Source organism: Crinia signifera, chromosome 6, assembly GCF_055691185.1.
Source record: "Crinia signifera chromosome 6, ASM5569118v1, whole genome shotgun sequence".
NCBI classification, from domain to species: domain Eukaryota; kingdom Metazoa; phylum Chordata; class Amphibia; order Anura; family Myobatrachidae; genus Crinia; species Crinia signifera.
This window is the reverse complement of record NC_139222.1, coordinates 169,206,146-169,230,501: the sequence shown is the minus strand read 5'-3', so window position 1 is coordinate 169,230,501 and position 24,356 is coordinate 169,206,146. Positions and strand designations below refer to the sequence as shown.

The 24,356-nt window shown below is 47.6% G+C and overlaps 1 protein-coding gene across 4 annotated transcripts in view; it reads right to left on the bottom strand.

The window, feature by feature from the left end:
• Nucleotides 1-2,254: 2,254 nt before the first annotated feature.
• Nucleotides 2,255-24,356, bottom strand: part of GRIN2C (glutamate ionotropic receptor NMDA type subunit 2C) — a 56,204-nt gene continuing 34,102 nt past the window's right edge. For all 4 annotated transcript variants that reach the window (XM_083148059.1, XM_083148060.1, XM_083148062.1 and 1 more), the window contains 4 exons: nucleotides 15,364-15,524; nucleotides 12,761-12,948; nucleotides 8,003-8,235; nucleotides 2,255-6,463 (listed from right to left, as the gene is read on the bottom strand). In XM_083148059.1, coding sequence (XP_083004185.1) covers nucleotides 5,444-6,463; nucleotides 8,003-8,235; nucleotides 12,761-12,948; nucleotides 15,364-15,524 — 1,602 coding nt within the window. In that variant the 3' untranslated portion in view covers nucleotides 2,255-5,443. The remainder of the gene's footprint in view (nucleotides 6,464-8,002; nucleotides 8,236-12,760; nucleotides 12,949-15,363; nucleotides 15,525-24,356) is intronic.

Sequence of the window (24,356 nt, the reverse complement as noted above, 5' to 3'; positions counted from 1 at the left end):
CCTTCAGTTTAGTGACTAATAGTGATTTGTTATACTGACAAAATTTGTGTATGTAATAAGGAAAAATCTGAACTCTTTTTGCCCAGAAACCACAATCACAAATGACCATCACCGTTCTTCTTAAATCTGAAAAAAAAGACGACAGGTGCCTGAATGCCACATAGGACTCACTGGGTACCTGTATCTTATGTTAATGTACATGTATTGCATAGACATCCTTCTGGTTAGGGAGGGCGATTCCAAATCATTGATAGTTTATGATGGATGGAGAATACTTTTGCCATTGGTGTGGAAGAACAAGCTGATATCCTGTAACCGTTGGCACAGAACCACCCAATGGTGCTGTTATTTTTTTTCTACAAGCTGCTGGGACATGGAGCATAGCTCCGCCCATGACATCTGCAAAGCCCCACCTAGCGGTTGTGATTTGTCCACAGTCCAGTCAGTGAAAGAACAAGTATGAACACCAGTTGATGAACCCTTTGATTTTCATCTATTGCATAGTATCCATCAATGACCACTTATACCATCAATGGTAAATACACTGAAGGCCATCTCTAATCCATGCGTAGTATTTATCCATGTTCTTATGTTGCCGTAACAATAGAATTTATTTCATACACTAACTTTCCTTCTACAATGTCATCTGCCAAGCTGCTCGACGAAATGCAAGTGTGAAATATGGCACATGTTTTGCCCCCAGACTCCTTTAGTTTGGCTGCTAATCAGGAAATTTACATATAACCTCTAGACTGTTTGGATACTGTGCTGGCCTTTAACCAAACCAAGAATTAGACGGATTTTCGTTATGTTTTTTTTTGTATTGCTGTTGCAGTTAAACTAACATTTGATAAAATGTAAATATCCACATTACTTAGTGTTCATTGAAACAAATCAGGCTAGAAAAATATAAAATAAATTATAGATATAAAAATAAGCTTCTCTCTGACTGGCATCTCTGCCTGCAAGTGATCTGGGTTAGGCTGCATCGGAAATCCGGCACTAAGACTAGTCCAAGACTGATTATAGATGGCTAGATTTGTTTTTTGTTTGCTATGTACGGCGCTGCGGACACTTTGCGGCGCCTTATAAATAAACGTACTACTACTACTACTAGATGTATCTGCAGTGGACAGCAAACACAGGAAAGGTTCTTAAGGTATATGCTAAATGGGTACTCTTTACCTAGAACGGCGCCGCCGATCAAAATCGTGGTCATCGCGGGTAAAAATCGCGGTGATCGCGGTAATCGCGGGCATCGCGGGTAAAATTGGATGGTCGCGATGCCCGCGATGACCGCGATCACCGCGATTTTCCCATAGGAAACAATGTTAAAAAGCCTGATTGACCGCGATTTGACACTTAAATGCCTCAATGGACCCGATTTTGGCATATAAATCAATGTAAAATGGGCCACACAGCCCAAATAGGGCCAATGAACCGTTAAATGTCCCCCCAAATTTTTAACGCCACCCCACGATCCACGCCAACCCGAAGCGTGGCGAGCGCAGCGAGCCCGCGAGGGGCGGCGGTACGCGTCCTCCGACCTTTTCATGCCCTACTATCCACGTCGGCGTGGTGTGAGAATATAATAGTGTGGCGAGCGCAGCGAGCCACCGAGCCCGAAGCGTGGCGAGCGCAGCGAGCCCCGCGAGGGGACGCGGATACCTTCACAGGTAGACGCGTCCCCTCGCGGGCTTCACAGGTGTCCGGGTCGCCACGGACACCTGTGAAGCCCGCGAGGGGACGCGTATAACTGTGAAGGTATCCGCGTCCCCTCGCGGGGCTCGCTGCGCTCGCCACGCTTCGGGCTCGGTGGCTCGCTGCGCTCGCCACACTATTATATTCTCACACCACGCCGATGTGGATAGTAGGGCATGAAAAGGTCGGAGGACGCGTACCGCCGCCCCTCGCGGGCTCGCTGCGCTCGCCACGCTTCGGGTTGGCGTGGATCGTGGGGTGGCGTTAAAAATTTGGGGGGACATTTAAGGGTTAATGGGCTCTGTGGCCCATTTAACATTGATTCCTATGGCCAAATCGGGTTGATTGAGCCATTTAACACTAAAATCGGGTCCATCGCGACTTTTAACATTGTTCCCTATGGGAAATCGTGAGCATCGCGTCGCGGGCATCGCGGGTGCATTTATGTGCGGCCGCGACGCGACCGACACGATTTCCCTGTTTAACATTGGTTTCAATGGGAAATCGCGGGCATCGCGTCGGTCGCGTCGCGGCCATACATTAATGTACCCGCGATGCCCGCGACGGGCGCCGCACTAAGTAAAGAGTACCGCTAAATGGACTAATAACTATAACTAATAACTAATACATATGCCACTGCTAGGTTTTATTCTGGTTCGCTAAGCTGGTAGGTTAGAACCTTAATTTAACAACCACAGGTGCAGCATAATTTTCATTTAATATGTGAAATGTTCTCCCTTTAGATTTATATACCTCCAAAAGTAATCGAGCTATAAGTAGTATATTGTGGGTCACTGTGAACGATGATCAAGCCTCATCTAACCAAAACAGACACTAGGCTATCTCATGCCGCATACATACTTTTCATTTAATATGTGAAATGTTCTCCCTTTAGATTTATATACCTCTAAAAGTAATCGAGCTATAAGTAGTATATTGTGGGTCACTGTGAACGATGATCAAGCCTCATCTAACCAAAACAGACACTAGGCTATCTCATGCCGCATACATACAGGTCTGCTGCCAGTTAGCTGTCACTAGAGAGATAATGGATCTCAATAGTAAATGTGCCCTTTGTACTCACTGCGAGCAGGGTGCACATGAATACAACATATACTCAGAGCCATATTAAAGTTTAAATGGGCCTGGAGCTGAAAATTATCAAGGGCCTATTATGCGCAATGATAGGGGTTGTGGCCAGCACCTAATAATTTAGGGGGCGTGACCAGTGTTCTGTTTGGGTGGTCTGCTTATGGTTGTATCTCTAAAAATGTAGGGAGATATATTGCAGGGTGCCCTCCAAAGGTGCACCCGCAGGATGCCGATGTCCTAAGATACTTTCAGGGTGAGGCAGCACTCCAGTCATAAAAAAAATACTGAAAGCCGAAACTTGGTAGACAACATTTCAGTACCTTTTATGTGGTCACCTAAGTTTACCACACCATATACCCCTTATACAAATTATGCAATTAAGTAACCCCCTTATACTGTACTTGCCTCTTACACAATATGACACATGGAATGAGCCAAAATTCACACGGACTGAGCCAAAATTCACGTTATGTCACACAGATTAAGGTAAAATTCAAATTTTGCCACATGGATTGACCCAAAAATAAACACTATACCAAACAGATTGAGCAATAATGCACAATATGCTCCACAAAAAGGGGAATTGTGCGCCGAAGGCGCGCATTAAAAATTTACACCATAATGCCCATTACATGTTAAAGCCACACACCATAATGTCCATTACGTATTATGCCAAACACCATAATGCCTATTAAAAATTATGCTACATAAGTGCTGCTCATTGCCATGGGTTCCATGCTCATTGCCATGTGGGATTACATGCTCATTACCAAAGGGGAATACATGCTCGCGGTAACTGGGGGCAGGCGCCGCCGGGCAGAAAGGACAGCTGGGCAGAGAACAGGGGGCTGCCCGTATGTATTCAGAGCACTGCAGGTCACGGCTATTTGAAATAATACCCCTTTCACACCATAAAATGCAGGGATTCACCCAGTAAAATGGTCCCACGATCATGCAGGCACATTCCCGGGCTAGCCCCTTTTATACCAGCCTAGTCCCTGCATTTTCTGGTGTGAGGGGGAGATAACCCCCCTTTAAACAACCAGCTATATCTTCGGAATCAACTGACCCATTTTCATGTGGGCTTCAAATGATTTTGGTCCCGTAAATCTGGGCCATTTGGTTCCAGAGAAATCTCCCCTCAAACAACATGAACAGCCATGAAATTACATTTCAGAAATGAAAAAAATCGGTTTATCTGCAATATCTCTAGAACCAATGAACCCATATGGACCAACCTGGTATCAAATTAAAGGCCCAGCGATTTTGAGATCAACCTCAAGCTTCTGTGATGCCGGAGGGGGAAATTGGCAGCCCTGGAACCGGGTGGGGTCGGAATTAGCGGGTCCCATGTTATCCTATGGGGGAAACGTTCCAGATTTGCCTGGCGGTATCTCCGGTTCCCGGGAGGCTAGCAATGCAAGGCCAGGCTCGTTGGAAAGCCCTGGCCCTCAGCTACAAAATGGGCCTATTTGGAGAGTGGGCCTGGAGCTGTAGCTCCATCAGGCCCATTGTTAATCCGGCCCTGCATATACTTGGACCATATAAGCAATGGTCTCTATTGGGGCAGCTGCTCCAGCTATATCCACCATAAGATTAATGCAACAGAGGTAGAAAGGTCTGTATAGTGGCACGGCCACACTAAAAGCCTGATCCTGAGGGCAATGCCCAGATCTCCATGTTTTGCTGGTCATGCGCCCGCGTCTCTCTATGTGCAAGGACAGAGATAGCCACTTTTATCAACTCTAGACCCTGAAATACCATGAAAACTTACACCAGGCCTATGCAGATTCACTAAGTGTACGCTATTGTGCGACCACCTCTGCAACACTCCCATAACAGGCCACTAACATGGACTGTCTCTGTGTGCCTGAATAGCCACCTCCCACTCAGGAATGTCCAGTACATTTTTTAACATTACTTAGTCTGTGCAACTCAGTAGATACTGCACACATGATTTGACACAAGCAGTTTGCAGTTCTTGTGCAACCTGGAAGCCTTCTCAGTGGGAAGACCCTTTGTGTGAATATTAGTATTGCATCCAACTTAGAATCAGACCCTAATTCACTTACAGTACATAGCTAAACATGACCTCGGCCATCCTATAGCTTTTTCCACAGTATAAGATTATAAGCTCCTTCAAGAATGGCCATTAATATCAATATGCATATATGTGTACTCTTTTTTTTCCATTTATACAGTAATGAAGAATATGTAATGACCTGTCTTCTGTATATCATTGATTAATGACCTTCAGTGCAGTCTTGCAGCTTATTCATCCATGGAAATCCCTTTTTCTGTGGACATTGTTGAATGATCACCAGACTAAATTGAGGCACCCACCTCTATATTCATAGACTGTGGACCCTCAGTAGATTAGGAGGTTTGTGGTAGAATCTGAAATGTTATATTATTGTTACTTATTATTAAAGTTCCTAGCTGACTTCAATATGGTAAAGCTCTGAGCTTGTACCGATTATGGATTTGTGGTAACACTACTGATAATATTTGTCATAGGAATACAGAAATTCATCATAGATCTATATGTACCCTCTGTACCTGAGCATGATTCATTGTATACGATCCATTACCTGTGGAACAGTTCTTATTGCCACATGTTGTATAATAGTCATTTTTCTCTTCTCCAATTTCACACTTCTGATTCCCAGCTAATTCGTCTCCATGAATCAGCCATATTGTGGGTTCGTGCTCGGTCACCTGGGAAAGTACCCAATGACAAAGGTGAAGGGTTCCTAATACTCCCCATCTGAGAGTAGCACACAGTCCTTCCTAGAGATGCCATGCTAAACAAGGTTTGTGTGTCTCTGGGGGTCATGCTCGGTGGTATAGCACGTGTGATTGTCCCCCTCAAACATGGTTCACGCTGCGAGGACTTGCACAATGCAGGGCTAAGCCATCTGTCTTCGCTGTGCTTAATTGCAGAGTTGCTGCAAGAAGGACACACTTGGGAGGTATGAGGAAGAGGACAATGAGAGGGACCCTCACAACTTTGATGCAGCCTTGAGTCCTCTCTTTGGGGGGAATCACAAAACAATAAAGGCTTTCTGGATACCCGTCTCGGAATAGGGGATGGACACCAAGCACTACAGTGCAAGGTGGCGGCTGTGTTAGTGGTGGGTGGTCTCTGCAATGGATCCAATTTTTTGCTTGGTGCACAGTGTCCACTGCCAGCCCCTAGTTCTGTCCCCAGAGCACTTCCATTTTGTGAGATAAGAGACAATTGTGGGATTATGTCCTGACACATGTAGGTGTTTATTGTTGAGTTGGGGTCTATCTCTTCTACTAGAGAACAAGGAGCATTAGCAGTTCGTATTGCAGGGGAAAGAATTGATGCACTGGGTACATGCGTTGCCGTTCCTATAGGTTTTGCAATGACAACACACTGAGGAGAAGAAATGCTCTGCGGCGGCTGCTGTGAGCCCTGTAGAGAAAAAGCGGCTTGGAGGCTTTCACTTCGTTGCCTCCAAGTACGTAGGGCATGGGATGCAGTCTCCAGGGACCCCCCAACTCCTGAGGAGGAAACCAGGTCCCTAGCTGTCTGTAGTACCCTTAGAACATTCACAGGTACTGGAGTGCCTGTCACATCAGGGTCAGGACAAGTGGGACCACGGGATGGGCTTTGAACACCTCGAAAACAACTGTAAATCCCCTAAGAACAGGTAGAGAGAAAACATAAATATTTTATTCATGGTCTTTGAGTTTGTGAGCAGATTTGGTAACTAACCTACAGAACTAAACTGTATTTCTACTATTCCACAGAAAAGACTGATTTCTTTCATGAGTGTTTCCCAATACTGCTCTATCAGTCATCCGCCCAGCAGATGTGACCTTAGTGTAATTACTTAGTGGTTTGGCCCTAGACCTAGTTGTTCCATTTGCAATAATATATGAGGGGCCAATAAGGATGGATATTGTATATGCCAGAGGTATAATGCTGATTAATAAAGGACCAATCATGAGCTTCCCTTGGTGCTGCTGGTTCTCTTAAAGGCATTTTACGCTCATCTGCAACAACTTGGCTTACTATGGGCCTGATTCAGGTTGGCTCGACAGTGTATATTTGCTAGCTAGTGAGCACCACAATGCCCCCCCACCGGCACCCCAATCCCTTCGCTAGCATGGACGCTAACACATCCCCTCACATGCAGCAACTCGCAGGAGAAAGCATTCGGTGGTCGCTTATCATCAAATGATTTCTCCTGCCTTCGGTAATAAAAGTCAGTCTAAACTGACTCATGTTATAGCCGCTATCCGCCAAAAAGTAGGTGGGTGCTGAGATCATGTGACGTCAGCTGCCTGCACCACCCAGGCATCGGCCCCCCCTGCATTCCCAGGGGAATGCCCAGCGTTTCCATGGGAATGCCCATAAAATGCTGGGTGTTTTCCTGCAGCCAACCCTGGCCCTCCCCTTAGTATGCGAATGCCTCAGCAGGTATGAACATGCAAATTTTCGCCTAAACGCATGTGCAGACCCGCAACATCGGTAACGGAGCCGAATTCGGTCCATACCAGACCTGAATCAGGCCCTATATAAAGATAATGGGGGAATGTAACGTGCGAGAATTTGCTTCTTTAATAAAAACGAGAGCACTCACACAATGTCTCACACTTCCTGTTTCTCACGGACTCTTACATTCTCCCGGGATTATGTAAAAACCGGACCCGGACCACACTCCGGACTGCCGGACAGGACATCAAAATCTGCAGTCCGGAGCTTGTAGGGTCCGGTCCGGGGGGTGTCCTGTCCAGGGGGTGTCTTGTCCAGGGGTCCCCCTGTGATAGCTATCACCAGGGACATTGGAAAGGGGAGATTACAGCCTCCCCGTGTGGTCCGGACCGTCCGTTTTTTGCTACATGCCCGGACCATACAGGGAGGCTTTATTCTCCCACCTCCTCCTCTACCTGGTGACAGGTGTGACAGCCAGCCCCCCGGACAGGACACCCCCGGACAGGACACCCCCCGGACCGGAGGCTACAAGCTCCAAAATGCAGAGTTTGTTGTCCGGTCCGGCGGTCCGGGGGTTTTGTCCTGGTCCGGTTTTCACCCATACCCCATTCTCCCCCCACCCCAATATATCAGACATGATACAGCCCTCCTCTAATATTCTTACAGTCTACCTCCCATAAACATGCTTATATGTGGCTAACACTGTTCTCTTTTAATCTACTCATTCCTCATCCATCTTACCCGGCTGATTCCGAGCAGAGCCTGCTCCATACAAGAGCTGGGCACACAGTGTCTCATCCTCCAATACACAAGGTGCTCCCAAGAGAAGACCAGAAGACTCAGTCCCATAGCCACCAGTAGCATGTAGAAGACACCAGCCATATTATCAATGTCCAGTTTACTGCTCACGGCCTCATTTTTCTCATTTTGACATATACCCGATAACCAGACTGTTTCCAGCCTCTGGGTGTCACCTTGAAAGAAATGAAATGATCACTAAATTTTTATAGATAGACATCGCTCTATTTCCTGCTTTAGTTACATAATATCTATTTCCAGACTCTGCTCCCTCAATATGCCGCTGCATTTTGCGGAGACCTAATTAAAACAGGTAATGATGCTGTGTAGATATCAGTGATCCGAGATCACATCTCCTGCTGTCGGTGGGACATGGTTGTCAGCAACAGTCTGCGACTTCAATGTAATGAGGTTTTATTTTATATTCTGAGTACTGGAGCATTAATATGCAGTGTTCATTACTAATAATGAGTCCTCCAATGCTTATTAGGTTTCATATAGAAAGAGATGGTCATAGACAATTTAGTCATGTAGAAATGCAGAATAAGCCTGGATCTGGTCATCTCTTCATCTTCCAGGTTGGAATTTTTTTTAAATAATAAATACAATTTCGAATTGTTCCATACTCACCACAATCCAATCCACAGCACAATATGACAACCTCGGCCATTATAAATGACTGATTAATTTTGCACGCATGTGCCAAACTATGAAGTCCTGCGCTCTCAAAAACAGAACCCATCCTCCAAATGTAGTTCACTCCCTCTGGCCATATTCTCTCACTTTAATGATCTATAAGCCAGTATACTATGTGTTCAGTAAACAGTACAAAGAAGAAATAAATCGAACATGTAAACCCGAGTACACAGTAGCCGATGTGTGTACCCAGCAGGGACCCTGCATACACACATGCCGGTGGGAAGGGAGCGACGTTGGGAGGGGGTTGTTAACAATGCAGAGCAAGCATGGTTAGAAATGTTGAGTATACACACTAGACGAGATAGTAAAGATACTGCTCAGCAGGGCCCTTCAGAGCAATATCTTTTACTTTCACATCTATTGTGTAAAGCCCCACACACACCAAAAGACGGTGGTCCGTGGCCGATATAATTAACAATATTGGCTGTGGATCCTGATATTGCGTGTACACACTGAACGATATAAGCCACCGATAATGTTCAGTGACGTCTCCAGAACCTGCTAAACACACAGTTTTCTTTGGCTTTATAATAAAGCCAAATTGACCTGCATGTTCAGAAGACATCAGTCATCATTAACGACGCGCGAGAGCGTGTTCTGTTAAAGATATAGAGTGTACACACAAGACAATATTGTGGACTATATCATTCAGAATCCACTTCCTGAGCAAAGCGCAACGGAATATGCTGCACTATATAAGAAACTGTAAATAAATAAAATAAATAAATAGTAAATCTGGATTCACAACTGGCATCCTTACTGTGTATGCATGGGCATCAGACTGTGCAGGTACTAGCAAAAATTGCAAGTTTGCGAATATGTAGCCTGTAGATGGTGCCGACTATCGAAAGATGTGGAAGGTGCACGCATATAAAAATGACTTTCAAGTCACTTACATATGCGTGGACGCTGGAACGGATATGGGCGGGCAGCTGACATCCGGTGATGTCAGCTGCCTACCCCCAGCACCGGCGTCACGGCCTCATTACCATGTTTCAGGGGCGTACTCATGGGAAATTGGCCCTGAAACACTGGGCATTCCCATATGGTAATAGGGCTGCGCGGCGTCCGCCACCCTTCTCCGCCCCCCACTCACCCTGGGTGCACGCACCCTACGTTGCGCATGAGCACACACACAACCAAACGGATCAGAATAAGGGCCATAGAACCAGTGCACTCAAATAAACAAAGTGCATGCAATATGTAGCCACCAAATTAATATTAATATATTAATATTACAGCAACACTGTATATCTAATTAAAACAATGGTAAAATGACAATGGCAATTAAAATTATTGTTTTTAGAGTTGGGTAATCCTGTTAATATTCTACTCATCCACTGCAAATCTTAACACTGGATTAAAATAAAAGTCTCATAGACAGACACTAGTTACAGTGTTCTGTAAACATTCAACAGATTAAAAAAATCCAGTTCAAAGTGAAAGCATTCCAAGTGTTTAGTATAAAGACAGCCAAGCGGAAACCAGCAACAAGCACCTTGCACAGTGTAATAGTCTCACGGCTTACAGCTGAGTGCCTCCGAAGCGGCGGATTAGCTTCCAACAAAGCAGTGAAGTCCAGATTTGCCGCATTGTTACGGAGTCCAAACCCGGAGTATGTGTGATATCTGATACTTGGGATGAAAACAATTGATGCTCAGACTCCTTAAGCAGAACAAAGTTCAGTGTGATTTGCCAACACATAAAAAGTTCCTCACAGCATTCGCTGCACTTGCCATGCTTTGAGCAAACTATTATATGCTAAAAATAGTATGAAAAAAACCCCTGTAAATTGTATTTTTTATTTAAAGTGATGTTGGCCTTATTCATGTAGACTATGTCCATGTTGCCATTAAGCTTGTGTCGACCATCTGTCAATGTCGCCCTAGGGTATGCTGACCATTCTTGGGTGCTGACCTGGTCACTGTCGCCCTAGACATTGTGTACCCAGGGACTGCATACCCCTTTAAACATCTCTGTGTCACAGACGCTTTCCTCAGAAGAAATCCACTAGCGATTGGTAAGGGGCACTATTTTGCCTATATATGTAAGCAAAGTTCTGAGAGGGCATGTAGTGGATTTGTGGGATATGCAAACAATACTGAGTAGTACATAATGCTTATATATAATATAAACGCATAAATAACATCACACACACAGAATATACATAGAAACACACACTACATACATAAATACATATATACACAACACACACACAAAACACACTGCAGCGAGAGATGGTGGCTCCGGGCGAGGGGTTGGCAGCTCCGGGCGAGGAGGTGGCGGCCTCCTGCTTCTTGGCTCCGAGGAGAAAAGGGAGCTGGCGAAGGTCCTGTCACCTGACTGCGCACAGGAGCTGATGGGTGCACAGGCTGCGGGCAGAGCTGGAGTGTCGGCCCAAGTGGCTTCCTGCTCTTTAAAAACTTTTTATGCACTGCTTAGCAGGGGGTGGGGCTAGAGACAGATGGCTCCCGACAACTCAGTGGAGGTAGTCGGGGGTTTCAGTGGGCGTAATGAGCAGCCCGGCCCTTCACTCTCTGTCATAATGGCCGGGCCCAGGACAGCTGAGTCCGCAGCACCCCCCTAATGGAGGCCCTGGCCACCGTCGCTCATCTTCTAGTATTACCAGCAGATGAGCAACAGGGTGTATAGCTTTCCGTAGCGTCCTGCTATGGAAAGTTGTCCACCCCCAGGAAAATTGCTAAAATGGACAAAAATCGGTCAGTGTGTATTCACTGAGCAATTTTCAGCCCAGCAATTTTCCCCATCATCGTTGTCCATACACGCTGGGCAAAATCGTCCAGTGTGTGTGGACCTTTAGCTATTCTCCAGGGAGCATTTTGAAATCAGGTAGAGCTCCCTGCCATCCGAAAGTTGCCTGCCACCAAGCTGGGAAGTAGGCAGTACAGAAGGCCTCACTTCTGGGTGGCCCAAAAGGTAGCAAGACTGGTCTGAAGACTCTTTACAATAATAATGTAGCCCATATGCAGGATATGCAGAGTGCGTGCGTGTAAATACATAGGTCATCTAAGCTTTTATGAGTTGATAACTTTTGGCAAATCACGGCCCCAAATGATCTTGGGGCCGTGATTTGCCTACCAGGAATTATCTTGGATATCTTCTGCTTTCAGGCTTTGTTTAATAGACTAGTTACGTGGAAACACCTACTTCTGCACGGTTTTAATAAAAAGACCCATAGACAGTGCATTCATTCATATATATATACATTCATACTTCTATTACTAAGCAGCACAGGGAAGCTACTCACATTGTATTCTTCCCAGACCATATAGTGCACAGTAACAGGTCCACACAATGAAGAAAACCAGGGAGGAGCAGAACAGAGAAAGTAAAGTTGAGGATAGGGACAAACATGCAGAGGCAACAGGCAGCAGATGTCATAGAGGCCTGGGGCACATGCCCGCTGTGTCTCCTCAATCCAGATATGCCAGTGCCAATGCTACAGTCATTAACTGCTTCTGATACACAGGCAGATGGACTGTGAATAAGAAACAGTTTGCAGTCAGGATCATCGGTGCTGGTGGGCTTTCGTGACAAATGTGGTATAAGGCCCCGACAGTCGGAATCCCGACAGTCATTAGCCCGACATCGGGATCCCGACTGCCTGTACTCAGACACCATGGCGAGTGCAAAAAAGTCTCTTGCGGGCTCGCTGCGCTCGCCACACTGCGCTCGCCACGCTGCGGGCACGGTGGCTCGCTACGCTACGCGAGCCACCTTTTCTATTCTCCCTCTATGAGGGTCGTGGACCCCCAAGAGGGAAAATAGTGGGTGGCCATCAGGCACCCAGCTGTCAGCATTTTCACTGTCGGGATCCCGACTGTTGGGAACACCCTTCTTGACAGTCAGAGCCAATTACAGTTGTAGCCTTCATATACCATACGCATGCTTATTGTGTATACAATCACTAAATTCTGCAAGTTATTTAACATCCACTAATAAATTGTAGTGGTGATGCCAAAATTCATTGTGCTTACTTACCGTCACCTAGAAACTGCAGCAGTGCAAGGTCAATAGGGCGCTTCCATCGTGAATTCTTCTGTAGAGCGATTCCATATCCAGTTGTAGCAAATACTTTTCCACTTCCAATGGTCACCAACTTACAGCCTTCATCCTTTCCTGCCATGTAATTCAGTACTGCTGCATCATAGATAAAGGCATCTAACTTTCTGTCAGGAAACACATGTAAGACAAATGTAACAGAAATAAAAGTTGGCGTACAGGGAAGTAAGTTGGAAAATGGAGGATATTTTGATTTATAGAATACATAATGCAATAGCCAATAGTTTTGAGAATGACACAAGTGTTGGTTGTCACAGTTTGCTACTTCAGTGTTTTTTTAGACCTTTTTGTCAAATGTACTATGGAATACTGAAGTAAAATTGCAAGCATTTCAGAAGCGTCAATGGTTTTATTTACAAGTACCTTTAGTTTACGCAAAGAGTCAATATTTGCAGTGTATAAGGTCTTTTTCAAGACCACTGCAATTCAACCTAGGATGCTGTCAATCAACTTCTGGGTCACACCCTGACTGATGGCCGCCCATTCTTGACCAAGCAATACTTGGAGTTTGTCAGAATTTGTGGGCTTTGGTTTATCCACCTACCTCTTGAGGACTGACCAAAAGTTGTCAATGGGAGTAAGGTCTGGGGAATTACCTGGCCATGGACCCAATATGTTGATGTTTTGATCCATGGGTCACTAATTTTTGGTACCATTCTTTATTCATGGCTATGTTCTTAGGCAAAATTGTGATTGAGCCCACTCGCTTCGCTGAGAAGCAATCCCACACACGAATAGCCTCAGGATGGTTTACTTCTGGCATGACAAAGGGCTGATAGTAGCACTCACCTTTCCTTTTCCGGACAAGTGTTTTTCCAGATGCACCAAACAATCTGAAAGGGTATTCATCAAAGAAAGTGACTTTACCACAGTCCTCAGCAGTCCAATCCCTGTACTTTTTGCAGAATACCAGTCTTTCCCTGATGTTTTTCCTGGAGCGAAGTGGCTCTTTACTGCTCTTCTTGACACCAGGTCATCCTGCAAAAGTCTTCACCTCATTGTGCATGCAGATGTACTCACACCAGCCTGCTACCATTCCTGTGCAAGCTTTGCACTAATGGTGCCCGATCCCGCAGCTGAATCAACTTTAGGAGACGCTTCTGGCATTCTTGAAGCTTCATTCACAACTATTAAATCTCTCTCTCCTAGAAGTTCTTGATGATCTGATAAATGGTTGATTCAGGTGCAATCTTACTAGCAGCAATATCCTTGGCCGTAAAGCCCTTTTTGTGCAAAGCAATGATCACTGGACAAGTTTCCTTGCAGGTAACCATGATTAACAAAGGAAGAACAATGATTTCAAGCACCACCCTCCTTTTAAATCTTCCAGCCTGTTATTCTAACTCAATCATCATGACACAGTGATCTCAAACCTTGTCCTTGTTAACACTCTACCTGTGTTAATAAGAGAATCACTGGCTGAAATGCAGTGGAAATGTTTTCAGGATTAAGTTCATTGTCATGGCAAAGTGGGACTTTGTGATTCATCTGATCACTCTTCATGAAATTCTGCAGTCTATGCAAATTGCAATCATAAAAACTGAGGCAGCAGACTTTGTGAAAATGAATATGTGCCATTCTCAAAACTTTTGGCAATGGCTGTACAATAAATTTAAATAATATAAACTCAAGGCACTCTAATAGATCTATTGAAGCAACAACTAAACTCATTTGGGTTGGGAATTTACATGTTAGATGCTAGGGTTGAGAGTAGAAACAGGGCATAGAATTCTATAGGGTTTAGATCAGTGGTGTTACTGCCAATACTATGATAACACAGGGGGGCGGGGACTTATCCCAGATTATTACATGAGTATTTGAACAATCTCGGGTGCATTTTTGGCCAGTAGAAACAGTTTTTATATTTCATACAGCGATAATGACCATTGGTCACTAATTATGATAACAGTCTGTTTTCAATCTATTTAGCATGGATTTTGGAGTCTTTTCAGCATACTGTATCAGTTTTTCCAATGTGTGACATTGACTCCAGTAGGATCTGGCTTTTACCCACACCAGCTGTAGTAGCTGCCTTTACATATACTGCACTGTGTAGCTCTTCATTCATTCAGCATGGAGTAGCAAACAATATGATTGTAAACCAGGGTTGCCAACTCTCCCGGAATGGCCGGGAGTCTCCCGAAAATCGGGACCCCCTCCCAGCCCCCCGGAAGGGTGGGCAACCCTCCCGGATTCAGGGGGGACCCCCCCCCTGCGCCCCAGATTGCGGCATTAAAATACTGCAATCCTCGGGTCTCAGAGGAGGGGGCGGAGCTAAAATGACACAATCGCGTCATTTTAGCCCTGCCCCCTCCACGGAGATCCGTGAATTCGTCAGTTTGTCATCATGGGGGCGGGGCTTAGTGACATCACACTTAAGCCCCGCCCCCTGATCAGCTGCTGGAACTCTCCTCTCCGGGCTTCTCCCGGAGAGGAGAATTATAAAGTCGGCAACCCTGTTGTAAACCTTTGAACTTTTAATTAAACCCGTTTCTAAATGTGACTTGTATAGTAGTACACACCCTGTCTTTAAGCTTGCAAGTGCATCTTCCACTGAGCGCTGGTTATAGCGCACCATGTAGCTGTGCATGTCAGGATAGTTAGAGCGGATGTTACGTTCAGTGCTCCCATTTGGGACAGTTCCAAATCGGAATGGTGGGTAATGCTCTTGAGGCTTCTGGAACTGTTGACAAATAAAGGTGAAAATTCAATTACAATATTGAATAGAACTCGTCTCATAAATAAATGTTTAACCCATCTTAGATTCATCTAGGCCAGTGATGGCTAACCTTGACACTCCAGCTGTTGATGAATTACATATCCCAGCATACCCTGCTACAGTTTTACTATTTGGCCATGCTAAAACTGATACAGGGCATTCTGGGATGTGTAGTTCAACAACAGCTGGAGTTTCAAGGTTAGTCATCACTGATCTAGGCAGTATCTGATGTTTCTATTTCTCCTAGGCAGTGTTAAGTCTGATCTTCTAAATTGTCTGTGTAGGACATATATACCCTCTTTCATGCATTTGTCACCATATAAAAAAGTTTATGAAAACGTGTAAGGAACTCTCCAGCACTACACATGGGTATAGAGTGATGATTGGATTGTTAGAAAGATAGCATGTGATCCTGCCTTGTATAATTCCAAGGTTACTGAAGATTCAACTGGATTTTGCAGATACGCTATGGGTGGTATTCAGTCCTGGCTGCTATTTCCGCAGGGGGAAATTGGGGTCATCGCCTATTCAATGCTACAGTTACCGACAGCAGTGAAGGCAGTTTCCGACAAAACAGATCCGAGTTTAAAAAAAGTTGGATCTGTTTGGTCGGAAACGGCCACGGATTGTCTAATTTACTGCCATTTTTTTGGCGATTTGCAGACTTTTCAACACTCGACAGTCAGAATACGAACTGTCGAGTTACTGTCAGAAAGAATTAATAATGTCCCAGACTCCGACTCCGGGGAGTGAATACCGCCCCAAATCACAAAAAGAAACATCACCTGGTAATAATACAGATTAATGCTTAATATTGACTAAAATCCTTACTATTATTGCGGCATTCTGCTGTCACTCATTTTTTAGAATGGCAGCTATGTAATTAGTCAATTGTTACCATGTACTTCTATCTGCAGGGCACTGTGTCCTTTCCATATCTCTGTATCATAGACCACCTATTCTATCAGGGTGTGGATGGAAAGGTCTAGGTTGACATTAAAAGGTCAACATGCAATACATTGAAATTGCCATATAGTCAACATGCTCTAGGTAGACATTGACAAAATGTCAACATGCAATAGGTTGACACAAACAAAAGGTCAACATGTAATGTTGAGATGATTTTTTTGTGTCAATGTTGACATCTGACGACATGGGCCGCCAGTTAGTGTAGTGCTTTGCTGTCTATGCTTTGGGCTGTTACCTTTCTCAATTGAAGTCCACGTGGAGTGGGAAGCATAACAAAATCCATAAAATGAAGAAAAAACATAAGAAAAACTAATGTTGACCTTTTCATGTGTTGACCATTGCCTTGCCAAACTTTTGCTTGTGTTGACTCTTTGTCAATGACGACCAAGTGCATGTAGGTGTTGATCTAGACACTGTTGATGTATTAACTAATTAACTGGAAGCTTTCCATCATCCCTAACATCATGCCATCAAGAGGAGAGGGGGCTCGCGTGCAGGCTTTAGGCATGCCCGCACTTCTCAGGTGGCACAGTAGACTCTAGGATTTCAAAAGTCTCCGGAAACATGGTGCCACCTTATTCCCAGGGACTTTTTAACTGTGCATGTGCAAATTGCTGGACAAATAACCTCCATGCCATTTTCCCTGTTATTTCTGTTGCTCTGCAGCAGCGGTCCATCTGGTAGGAGGTATAGGAACACCGATGGATGATTAAGCCGGAGGTGACATAAATCACCGAAGGGGGATCAGGCTGAAGCAAGTTAACAGTTTTGTTTAGTTAGACAGTATGCTGCATCTGGCAGCCAATGGGTGCAAGGGGAGGAGTTGGGAAGGGGAGAAGGGTCTTGTGATTAGGAAGTGGCTTCCTCTGGAAGTTTTTTCTGCTACTGGTAGGACACATTTCTGGAGGCTCCTGCGTTTTTAGATTTGCTGCTAGTTTCTCTGGTATTCATCTTTTTCTGTTACTCTATCTATTTCTACTCTGTCCCTCTCTCTCGCTTTTGTCTGTCCCTGAGCTGCTGAGCGAGTACCTGGCCCCTGTACAGTTTGTAGGGAAGAATATGTCCCCCCCCCCCCCGCTCAGTGCGCCCCCCCCCCCCCCCCGCCCGCCCGCCCGCCTGCCTGGCCGACGGCCGGGACTCACCGCCAGCTGTGACTGCCGCCGGGGCCTCTCAGGGCTCCCGGCGAGGTGTGTGGAGGGGTCCGGTGGGTGCCCGGCGTGGAGGCGCGGGTGCCGGGCGAGGGCGCGCGTCCCCGGCTGATGACGCGGCCGGGCGTTCTGACGCGAATACGGCAGTCAGACGCCCGGCGGCGGCGTCACGGCAGCGGGGAAGAGGCGGCAGGGGGGCTCGCAGCGGTGCTGCGTGGGGCAGGTCATCAGCTAGGGATAGAAGAGGCGCCGCTACGGGCGCTAGGCCCGCTCCGGCGCCTGCGCAGTCAGCCCCGCATTTAGTGTTTGGGACCAATGATGCCCAGGAGCCAGGGCTGAGTGGGGGGCTGCATCTGGGGGTCAGTACACCTCGAAGGGGCCCAAGGCTCTCGGCAGGGCGCCCCTCTGGCATCCCCCTGCTTGCTAGCAGGATGTTTAGATTTAGATCTGCAGCAGAGATCGCTGCTCCACCTGCTGGCCACCCCTCACAATTGCCTCGTCTTGCCAGTCGTTTGATGGGGAATGGGATTAGGCCTAGTGAGGCCCCAAGCGTTGCAAAGGCTATGGGGGCGGTGGTGACCCCCCCCCCATACCCCATGGCTAGTGTGGGTGTGCCCCCCCCCCCTACAGGCAGCTAGGCGTCAGTGGCCATGGAGGTCCAGGCTATTGCCCAGGAGCAGAAAGGGGGGTGGTGTCCTGAACATGCCGGTGTCAAGGGCTACAGCTCTGCCGGCACAGCGACAGGGGGAGTCAGTGCAGTCTGAGGACAGGTGGCGGCAGCTGGTGGCGGTTTTGGTCCCGCTACTTAGCCAGTCCACACCGCTGTTACCCCCAAGGGCGATTAGTTCCCCAGCGCTGCTCCCTGGGGTACCACTCCTGCCAGGTGCGGTGGCTGCTCCGTCAATGACTGTTCCGGTGACTCCAGCAATCAAGGAGGCGTCGACGTCCAGTCCAATGGTCGGTTCCGGGGGCGAGTCCGGCCCGATGGTGCAGACGATGGCGGTCGCTGTGGCAGAAACATCAGGTGGGTCTGCAAGCAAGGCTAAGTGGCGCAGGCGCAGATCACGCACGTCCTCCTCCGGGTCCAATTCGGTGACGTCGGAGGAGGAGGGGGGTCGTAGGTCACGTCGCAGGCACAGGCATTCAAGGCGGCGGCGCCGGTACTCCCGATCCACCAGCGGGAGCTCGGGTTCTCCGCTTTTCCCTAAAGGGAACGTGGTACGCTGCGAGTACACAGCAGTGTACAGGGGTTTGCGTCGGAGCGTGCGTGAGCGTATCAATGAGGGTAAATATGTGAATTTCCTCACTTTGACTGCACAGGCAGATAAGGACTATCATATGGCAAAAGCGGAAAGGGGGTATAGGGGAGGCTGCATATTGTACGTATCATAGATGGCAGTCGGGGATGTTCATGTTTGCCCCCTGCTATTTGGAGACAAGGCCGGATGAACACATGAACATGGTGCGTTATATGCATATGATACACGAAAGGTTCATTCGGATGGCGGCACGGCATGGAAGTCCTATGACAAGGACTTCCGACACAAGCACTCGGGGTCCGCCATCATGGACTTCGGGCGTAAAGATGGGGAACTTTGGGTGGGGAAGAGACCCGCATCCTCCGTCACACTTCCCCCTCCTCTCACCCTCCCCCCCCCCTCCACCTACCCCGCCAGCCCCAAGCGCGGTGGTTCGCCGGGCTAATGCTCCTTTTCGTGCACCCGCGGGAAGATGTTTTGGCTTTAATGGGGTCGGTTGCAACTTGGGGGCGCGTTGTAGATTTAAGCATGCCTGCGCCTGCTGTTGGGGTCCTCACCCCGTCAGGGATTGCAATCACGGCAGGCAAGGGGGGGTTACTCCCAGGCCTTGCGCCGGGGTTGCTCCTTAATAAGGCCCCCTCCCAGGTTGGGGTGGATAGCATGGCCGGCTGGCTGAGCGGGTACCCGGATAGACCCAGTGCGAATTTCCTGGGGGATGGTTTCCGATTTGGATTTCGCCTCCCCGTTAGAGGCATGGTTAACACGGGATCCCCAGGAACTTGAAGTCCGCTATAGACATGCCCCATGTTGTGCTGGAATGGGTTGCTAAAGAGGTTGACTTGGGGCGGATGGTGGTTTCTGTTCGTGGCTCCTCCCATCGAGGAGCTGGTGATCTCCCCGGGGGGGTCCCGAAAAAGGAGGCGGGTAAGTTTCGGCTTATCCGGCATTTATCCCACCCTCCGGGCTCATCGTTGAACGATGCAATTCCTGAGGAGTTGTGCCGGGTCACTTATCAGTGCTTTGAGCAGGCACTGGCTATGGTGCGGAGTTTCGGCGCAGGGGCGTCGCTGGCGAAGATCGATGTGGAGTCGGCCTTCCGACTGATGCCACTGCAACCGGACTCGTTACGGTTCATGGGCTTTCAGCTACCCACGGGTTTCTACGTGGGTGGGTGCCTGCCCATGGGCTGTTCGATCTCCTGCGCCTATTTCGAGCGATTTACCACTACTTGCACTGGTGCGCGCAGAGGGAGTCGGGTGAGCAGGGCTTGGCACATTCTCTGGACGACTTCCTGTGCGTGGGCCCGGCTGGGTCCCCGCGTTGCGCAGCGCTGCTGGGGGTGGTGCTGAGACTGTTTGGGCTTTTCGGGGTGCCCATAGCTGCCGAAAAAAATGGAGGGGCCGGTCACCTGCGTCTCGTTTTTGGGCATAGAGATAGATGCGCTAGCCGGTCGCTGCAGGCTTCCCCTGGATAAGCTTGAACGGCTACAAGGGGTGGTCTCGGTGGATTTGTGCGCGGGTAAGCTTCGGTTGCGCCAGCTGCAGTCACTTCTCGGTTTACTACACTTTGCTTGCAGGGTGATCCCCATGGGTCGGGTTTTTCTGCAGAAAGCTCGAGCGTGCCATGGCCGGGATTAGGCATCCGTTGCATTTTGTGCGTTTAACTTAGCCATGCGGTCCATCGCGCCCAGGACTTTGCGATGCTACCAAGAGGGGTGGCATGAGTGGGAGCAATTCAGGCTATCCTCTGAGCAGGCATGTAAGACGCCTAGGGCAGCTATGGTGGTTTTTTGTTTGGCACCTGTATTCCTTGAATTTTCTGTTGCCGCGGTTAGGGGGTGCTTTCTGGTGTCTCCTTTTCTCATCTTTTGTATGGTCGTGCTGACCCGTCTCGATCGTTTCTGGTTTCTAGGGTATTGAGGGGCTTGCAGCGGGCCACTCCGGCAGTCTCCGACCGAGGCGTCCTATTGATATTGCACTGCTTCCACCGCTGCTGGGTGCCCTCCGGGACATATGCTACCCCCGTTACAAGGTGCTGCTCTTCCGGTTGGCATACGCAATGGCATATCATGGGGCCTTTAGGATCGGGGAGCTGGTGGCACCATCCAGGAATGCCCCGTCGCCTTTTGGATGTGGCCGATGTGGTGGTCCAAAGGGATTCTGTGTTGTGGCGCATGCGACGATCCAAGACTGATCAGGCTGGTAGGGGGCGGTGGCTGTCTTTGTTTCCATGTGCAGTGGAAGGGGTATGTCCGGTGGAGTTGGCCTTGGCCTTCCAACCGGTACGCCCCGACCGCCCGGGCGCGTGGCTGATGCATGAGGACGGGTCGCCGCTTGCTAGATACCAGTTCTGTCAGGTCTTGGGACGGGCGCGGGGGGCCATGGGCCTCGATCCAAAGGAGTTTGGGTCTCATTCCTTTAGGATCGGGGCTGCTACGTCTGCAGCTGCGGGGGGCCGCTCCGATGCAGAGATTCAGTCTCTGGGCCGATGGCGCTCCGCAGTCTTTCGCAGGTACATTCGGCCAACTCTCTCTGTCACTTTACCGGATCATGGTTCACTGGATGCATAAGCACTCGCCAACCTCCTGTGGGGGTCTTGAGGTGTGTTCACATTTCCCCCGGGGGCACAATTTGGCTAATCTCTAATTTGTCATGGCGTACCTGATAGATTACTCCGGGGGTTTGTGTGTTTTGTGCCTCAAGATCTGGTGCCATGGTCCAAACTACTTTTTCTCTTTTCCCTGGTATGATTGTTTGAGTTGTATTTGTTGGCATTGGTTTTAATCATTGTACCCTGTTGCAGGTCGGCAGGATGTCAGGAGCGTTTGGGTCTTGGGACATTCGTTCGTCCATTGGGCCTCGATGTTCCCTTTGGCCTCTGATGTGTGTGTGTATCCAGAAGCAATGATGGTGCGGGTGACTAGGTGTGAGAGGGATGCGTTGGTGTGCATTGCAGGATCAACTGTCGGGGGCAATGCGGAGATACGGTACCCCCAGAGTGCTGATAGTACATTTAGGAGGCAATGATGTCGGACAGTCTTCGACACTGAAATTGCGGTCCCTTATCATCCGGGATTTGCATATTGTGGCGCAGGCCTGGCCACCCGGAAAACTAGTCTGGTCCACCATGACTCCCAGGCGCATATGGAGATCGGCACGATCTTGCCCACAAGTTGACAGCTCCCGCAAAGGTCAATGCAGCCGTGGAGAGGTATAGGTTGGCAAAGGGAGGTGGTGGTCATACGTCATGATGGCATCATTTTTCAGAAGGAAGAGCTTTATAGGGTGGATGGTGTGCATTGGAGCCTGGAAGGCGTGGCATTATTTTTGGCCGATATGTTTTTATGGTTAAGGTGCTGGTGCGGAGTTTTTCTTGTTGGTGGCGGTGCTGCGGCTTAGGGCCTTGCTTGGCGGTAAAGAACGGTCAATTGTGTAGATGGAATGTGTGTAGATTAGTGGGTGCGCTCTCCAGGCATCGATTGTCACGAGCCATACTTCTATGCACGGAAGATGGCTGCCTCCACCGACACTGGTGGTTGGCTGGGAGAGTTGGTCACCAGCGGTGTGTGAATGCTATGGTGATCCTACCCACCCCCTTTTCTTTAGTATGACCGTTCTTTAGTGCCGCCACCAATATATATAGTCTTTAGTCTGTTGTCAAAATAAATTTGACATTCATTATTTTGAAACGCCAGCACTTGTGTCCGTGTCGTTATTTTTAGATAAGTTTAGTAAGTTAAGTGTTAAGGGTGTAAGCCTGAGAGTACCGATGGTGAATTTAAGGAACACCGATGGATGATTAAGCCGGAGGTGACATAAATCACCGAAGGGGGATCAGGCTGAAGCAAGTTAACAGTTTTGTTTAGTTAGACAGTATGCTGCATCTGGCAGCCAATGGGTGCAAGGGGAGGAGTTGGGAAGGGGAGAAGGGTCTTGTGATTAGGAAGTGGCTTCCTCTGGAAGTTTTTTCCCCACCCTCCCATCCCTATTTTCTGTCTCTATTTTCTTCATTAGGCGGCGGTAAAGAACGGTCAATTGTGTAGATGGAATGTGTGTAGATTAGTGGGTGCGCTCTCCAGGCATCGATTGTCACGAGCCATACTTCTATGCACGGAAGATGGCTGCCTCCACCGACACTGGTGGTTGGCTGGGAGAGTTGGTCACCAGCGGTGTGTGAATGCTATGGTGATCCTACCCACCCCCTTTTCTTTAGTATGACCGTTCTTTAGTGCCGCCACCAATATATATAGTCTTTAGTCTGTTGTCAAAATAAATTTGACATTCATTATTTTGAAACGCCAGCACTTTTTAGATAAGTTTAGTAAGTTAAGTGTTAAGGGTGTAAGCCTGAGAGTACCGATGGTGAATTTAGGTTGCTCGCACCACAAGACTCAAAAATAGTTTTTAGCATCAGTCCATTAGGTTACTGTACTCTAACCCATAGCATTGTATTTTTAATTCTGACTTTTTGATATATCACTACCAATGACATGTCCTTCTCTTTGTGCTAATTATATTTTATTTAGGTATTTTAAAGTATTTTGTTCTGCGCCGAGTTGACCAAACTTTTTTCGTCCAGTACATTACATTGTATATTCACTTTGTGTGTTAACTGCATATGACAAATAAACAAAACTTGAACTTGATGCTAGACTCCAGAGATAGCGTGCACATAACTATAACTATACAAGGCTGTGTAGTTTGGGCAACCCTACACCTAGGAGCCCTTGAGCACTGCACACCCTGCTCCCATTATAGATACTGTATGCCAATGATCATACCTCTATTATGCCGCTTGTGTTATAATACCGTGCCCCTTCACACAACTGTTGCCATGTAAGATTGCATCTCTGGATAGATTAGGTTACCACTATATTACCATGTTACCTTTATAACACATATATTCATAATTACCTATCTTTTTTTCTCCTCTCAAGGAGAAACATGGGCAGGAGACGCTCCACTGCACTTTGTGGGGCAGGCACAGAGCCTGGCGTCATCACAATTTGCTAGGAGTGAGCATAGCTAAAATGACTTGAGTCATTTTAGACACTACCTCTCCCTGGAGCGTCGCGTTTGGCGGTATTTGATGTAGGTGTGTTTGTGGGCATGCAAGAAGGTAGGCAAGTATGCAAATAAAAATGTGCCCCAATATTTGACATCACCAATTAATGCTATACTTTCTATGTGACACCATGCTTTTGCACCCATAAAGCTCAGCTTACATTGTACCTTTGGGAACATCACCCAGGTAAGTAAGCATCCTTATGTTTTCTGCCTAAATATACAAGACATCTGTGTTGCATTTTATATTTTATCATCACACACACACACACACACACACACAATCTGCACATTGATGTATCAGCGTTCAGTATCCTGCAGCAGCAGGCAAGATAATAGCAATCTGCACGGGCCTGA